We start from the raw sequence: 4,926 nt of genomic DNA on the forward strand, positions 1-4,926 counted from the left end.
TTATAATATGATATAGTAAAAAATTAGCTTCCATCGACTTCATATGAGGTATTAAAATATTTTTTCAAAACCCAATAACGACTCGGTTGAAAGGTAAATTGGTACAGTTCACTTAAAATGATATAAAATTTCACAGACATCAAAATCACATGATTTCAAATTTATTCAGTAATTAATCCATGATACTATCAAATCCAATTGTTTCATCTAGAAATTCCAAGTAACGATCGAGTTATGATTTTTTGAAATCAAGGCAGAAGCTGGAAAAACAGCGACTCTACCCAATGCAGCTTACTTTATGCAACATAAAAATTATACCGACATCGGATTGACATGATTTCAAGTTCATTCAGTAGCTAACTTATGAAGCTATCCAACGCCACTAGCTTTGTATAAAAATATCAAGTAACGAAAGAGTTATAAATTTTTAAAAACGGGGCAAAATCTGATTTTTTTGAAGAGACGGTAAAACTTTAAATCGCTAATATATTTTTTGTAAATGGTGATTTGTAAATTTATTCACATATCTACTTTCAAATATAATTTATTCATAAAGAATGTTTGTAGAATATCACACACGACATCCATAGAAATCTACTGGTTCAATTCAGATATTCGTTCAGGTATTTAACTTGAGAAGAACCGTCGGGTTTGGTTCGAGTTCGGTTCGATCTGTTCGGTTCAGGAGATTTGCCCAACGCTAACTCAATTTACTCAATACAGGCAATGGGTCAACTTTTTTCGTTAATTGTACAACCTTTTAATATCATGCAAGCCATACCGTAGTGTATTTTATTTCGCAGTTTGTCTGTTTGATTGTTCTCACTTTCATTTTTCTATTGAAATTGAACCTTTTTTTTTTCCTCTCCCAATACTAATTTTCTTTTTGTTGATAAATAAAACATGCCTCCTTTTAGAGTGAATGAGCGAGACATGAAGTACAATGTGAAACAAAGTTCGATTTGATGCAATGTGTTTTGTTGTTTAGTAGTAATATTTGTAGATTCACGTATGGACACCACAAATTTTAAAATATGTTGTAATTTAGTTAAAAGTATAGACAAATAAAAGTAATTCAAAAAGGCTAAGACCTCGTAAAGGTTTATAATATTAAGCTCTTGTTTGGTGTAGATTAAAACCAAATTATTAATAAAATTTGATGAAATGCATAGTTGAAAAATTGTACACCTATGAAATATGTTATTAAAATTAATTCTTGATTTTAATTTGAAATTAAAATCAAATTTAATTCATAATAAAAAGGGTTAAGCTTCTCTATAAAATAAGTTTTACAGCGTTTAGTACTCGATCATATTTAAAACCTCCTTCATGGTTGTAGTTTAGTGGATTTATTTGGGGGGAAGAAGAAGCTCAGGAGTTTAGTCATAACTAAAATTAAATTAAATTATAAGTAAGTAGGTTTACAAAATAATAATAATAATAATAATATTTTAAATATTTTTTTTTTTTTGAGATTGAGGTAATTAAGCCTTACTATAAATTTATCCAAGAATCACCAGACGGATTAAGTAAAAATAAAATATTAGATAGTGACTATTTAAATTGAGATTAAGCCCCCGTTTGAGTTATCTTATTGTAAAAATGAGAATGAAAAATATAGTTATTATAAACCTCACACGAAATAAAAAATCAAATATGGTGACTTGATGTAAAGGATAATAGTCATATTTTTCATTTTAATGAAGAAATAATGGAGCTCAAATAAAACTAAAATGTTTCCTTGAAAGTAAAAATATTCCAATTTTACTCTCTTTTGGTCATATCTAATAACCGTGAAAGACGAGTAAGCTTCCAAAGAGGTTGCATGTATCATTTACGTGTTACACCATGGGGACAGGCCCCTGCGTGGCAGCCCCCCTATTGGGGGCAGGGGCCTGTGCAAGCAGTTTAACCCACTATTTACACTCCTCGAATAGCATAGCATAAGCATATGCTAGGTGGAGGATGTCTTCATGATGCTGCCTTCCCAATACTGAGCAAGTTCCATCCACTGCAATTCAATATGTAAATCGTTTCTTTATTAGTTTGTGATAACACTCTTTACAAATTGTTTTCCAACAAAGTTTACAATTATTTCAGCCCACAAGCGGGATTACCCACAACATAACGTTCCCCACAGCCTTTTTAGTTCATGCAAATAACCAAATATATATATATATATATACCATAAATTTGGCAGGATAAGGGGCCAAAACGCGTCCATAGTCAACTGGTTCTTGTGAATTCCAAGCATATCGAATTGTGGCATCAACTTAAGCCTGCCGCACCTGCCTCTCCCAACTCAGATCTTCGGAAAATTGTGTCAGCGCAGCTCGAGGATCACCGTCTGAGATAGACAAGTAGTACTGTGCAGTTCCATCATCAAAGTGCATGCTCCTCTTCAAGGAGTCAATCACCTTTCTTTTGGCCCGTTCAATGGTCAGCCTATTCAAAAGAGCGTTGAGATTTCTTTCAGGACCACCTTCAAGATACAGTACAGCAACTTCCCTCTTTGCATGGATATCAAGCTCTATGTAGCATACTGAATTAATGAGGATATCTGGTTGCCTCACCGGAATCAGCAGCCTCTCCCTCGAGTATATCCCATGCTCACTCATCATGTTATTTAAGCGTTTTATATCCATAACCTGTTGGAAGGAACAAGAACATAATTTTTGTACTTTCTTCAATGGTATTTGAAAAAAGTAACAGGGGAAAATAGCATTGGAGGTATTATAAGAATTTTCCTCTAAACACAACTTTTTGGAGACACATTAGGTAACAAATCAATTCACATCTCTGTGCAGTTGAAGGACACCCTGATATCAATCAGCGCAGACATCAAGTAGTGATGCATACCTGATCCGACAGTAATCACCACTCATAATGATCCATAATAATTTACAATTAATTATACCCATGAACTTCCATACGTATTAACCATGAACAAATGACTTTGAACTCTCAGTCATAAAAACAAAGCAGAAACATATGAATTTCATCTCAACAAATAGATGCAGCTAACTTAAATAAGTGTATATATTATTTATGCAGCATATAATTAACCATTCTATAAATGTTCCTTGCCCAATTGACATCTAGTGAACCCAAGCTCAATTCAAAGACCAAATTCATAGTTCTGAAACATCAAAAAATTCTTAAATATTCTTGTCAAAGTGTTACCTACAGCGCCTAAACTTGATATAGCATCTCTGGATTTGGCCTCAAAACTGTTTTTACTCATTCTTTATTCCCATCACATTATTATTTGTATCCATGGGGGAAAATAATAGTTTTTTCTCCCTCCTCTCTGAGAGGGATGACACTGGTGGGGGCACAACACAGCTTCATTTCAAAACCAACTTTGCAGTCAAGTTGAATATATAAACAGATCTTAAATTTTTCTTCATAGTTTAGTATATTAACCCTATATTATAACTGAGCAAAGCATACTGTAATAAAGTGATCTACCTATTAGGTTATTGTCCCTCCAAATCCCTTAAATGCAATGTGAAACTCGTTAATTTCATAACTTCTAACTCAAATTTTTAATCTTGCAGTGGTAAGATGAAAATCGTTCTAGCATCATTCAGCTTTGTAATACAACTGATAGTGAAATGAGAATTCAAAAATTTAAAAGAAACGTGAATGTGTACTCAAATATTGCATACCATGTCAATGCATGGACAAGAAATTGAGATCACATTTATTTACGTCATCATAGAAAGGTCATTTTGTATTTCCAATCTGACGGAGCCCAGAAGGGAAAGAAAACTGATTTCTTCAAACTAGTTTAAACTCTCGAGAAATTGAAATTTCTAGGAGGAAATATTTGTCCTGAGAAAGTAACCTATAATTTCATAGTCCAAACACGCAGATTTCTTCAATCAAGGCACCAATTCAAAAGAATATGTAATAGTTTTCTATTAAAGCACTCTTTAACTCCAACCAAAGCACTAAAAATCTCCAAAAAAACTCATGGCGAAAAGATGAAAACTCTTATAGCATCATTCAGTCTTGTGTCAATACAACAGATAATGAGATGAGAGTTACGAGAAATGTGAATGTGTACTCTAATATTGATTATTGCTTGCCATCTCATGGATAAGAAACTGTGAATCACAATGATTAACATCATCGCATATTTCAATCTGATAAGCAAAGATAAGAAAAGAAAATTGATTACTTATAAGTTCAAACTAGCTCGAATTCCCTACATATTAAATTCTCGAAAACTTATTTCTTACAAAAATAAACAAGCCCTAAAACGGGGGATTCCATCCGAAGAATACCAATTTCACTAACTCAAAATACTACCAAAAAAAAAAAATAATAATAATAAATAAAAATAAAAAATAAAAAAATAAAATTACCTGAACGGAATATTTGACAGCGAGGCTGGCGACTGAGTCCCCACGCGACAGGCGATGCGAAATGGCAAATTTGGAAAGCGAATTGTCTCTCCAGAAGCCAGCCGAGGTAGGGTTTCCAACAACATCCCGGAGTTTCCAGGGGGAAATAAAAGCCTTGATCTGCATATCCCTATCAGCGGCCACGGAGTACCAGAGCTTGCAAACGCAAGCCGAACGGGCCAGGTCGGCGAGTGACAGTTTCTCCAATATGGCGCGGAGAGTGTCCTTGCATAATAGAGCCGAGAAGTTAGAATTCATTGGTGAGATAACTAGATCGGTAGACGGTTGAGCTTCGGGCCCGTGGTGGTGGCCGGGATTGAGGGGCCGGCGGAGGTCCGGTGGGGCAACTGCTTCGTAGTCTTCTACCTCCTCGCAGCAGCAGCAGCCCATTTTCCCTGGGGAATTCGGTGAGATAGCCGAGTTGTCCAATAATTTTAAATAAATAGCCTTTCACCAAAACGAAAAGGACAAAAAAAAAAAAAAAAAAAAAATTAAAAAAACTTTATTAAAAAAA

The 4,926-nt window shown here is 34.3% G+C and overlaps 1 protein-coding gene across 2 annotated transcripts; it reads right to left on the reverse strand.

Annotated features, from left to right (window-relative positions):
- Positions 1 to 1,718: 1,718 nt before the first annotated feature.
- Positions 1,719 to 4,840, reverse strand: LOC111410254 (F-box protein At1g55000). Of its 2 annotated transcripts, XR_002705633.1 has the most exons (3): positions 4,374 to 4,840; positions 2,187 to 2,648; positions 1,719 to 2,011 (listed from the first exon to the last, which is right to left on the reverse strand). XR_002705633.1 is itself a non-coding variant. In XM_023040517.1 (2 exons), exons 1-2 carry the CDS (start codon positions 4,800 to 4,802, stop codon positions 2,274 to 2,276), a joined length of 804 nt encoding a protein of 267 aa, XP_022896285.1. In that variant the 5' UTR covers positions 4,803 to 4,840; the 3' UTR covers positions 2,018 to 2,273. The 2 variants fall into 2 exon arrangements, 1 of the variants encoding a protein (XP_022896285.1); XM_023040517.1 differs by lacking the exon at positions 1,719 to 2,011 and having other exon boundaries at positions 2,018 to 2,648.
- Between the last annotated feature and the right edge of the window lie 86 nt (positions 4,841 to 4,926).

The sequence above is a fragment of the Olea europaea genome, chromosome 15 (assembly GCF_002742605.1).
Source record: "Olea europaea var. sylvestris chromosome 15, O_europaea_v1, whole genome shotgun sequence".
NCBI lineage: Eukaryota > Viridiplantae > Streptophyta > Magnoliopsida > Lamiales > Oleaceae > Olea > Olea europaea.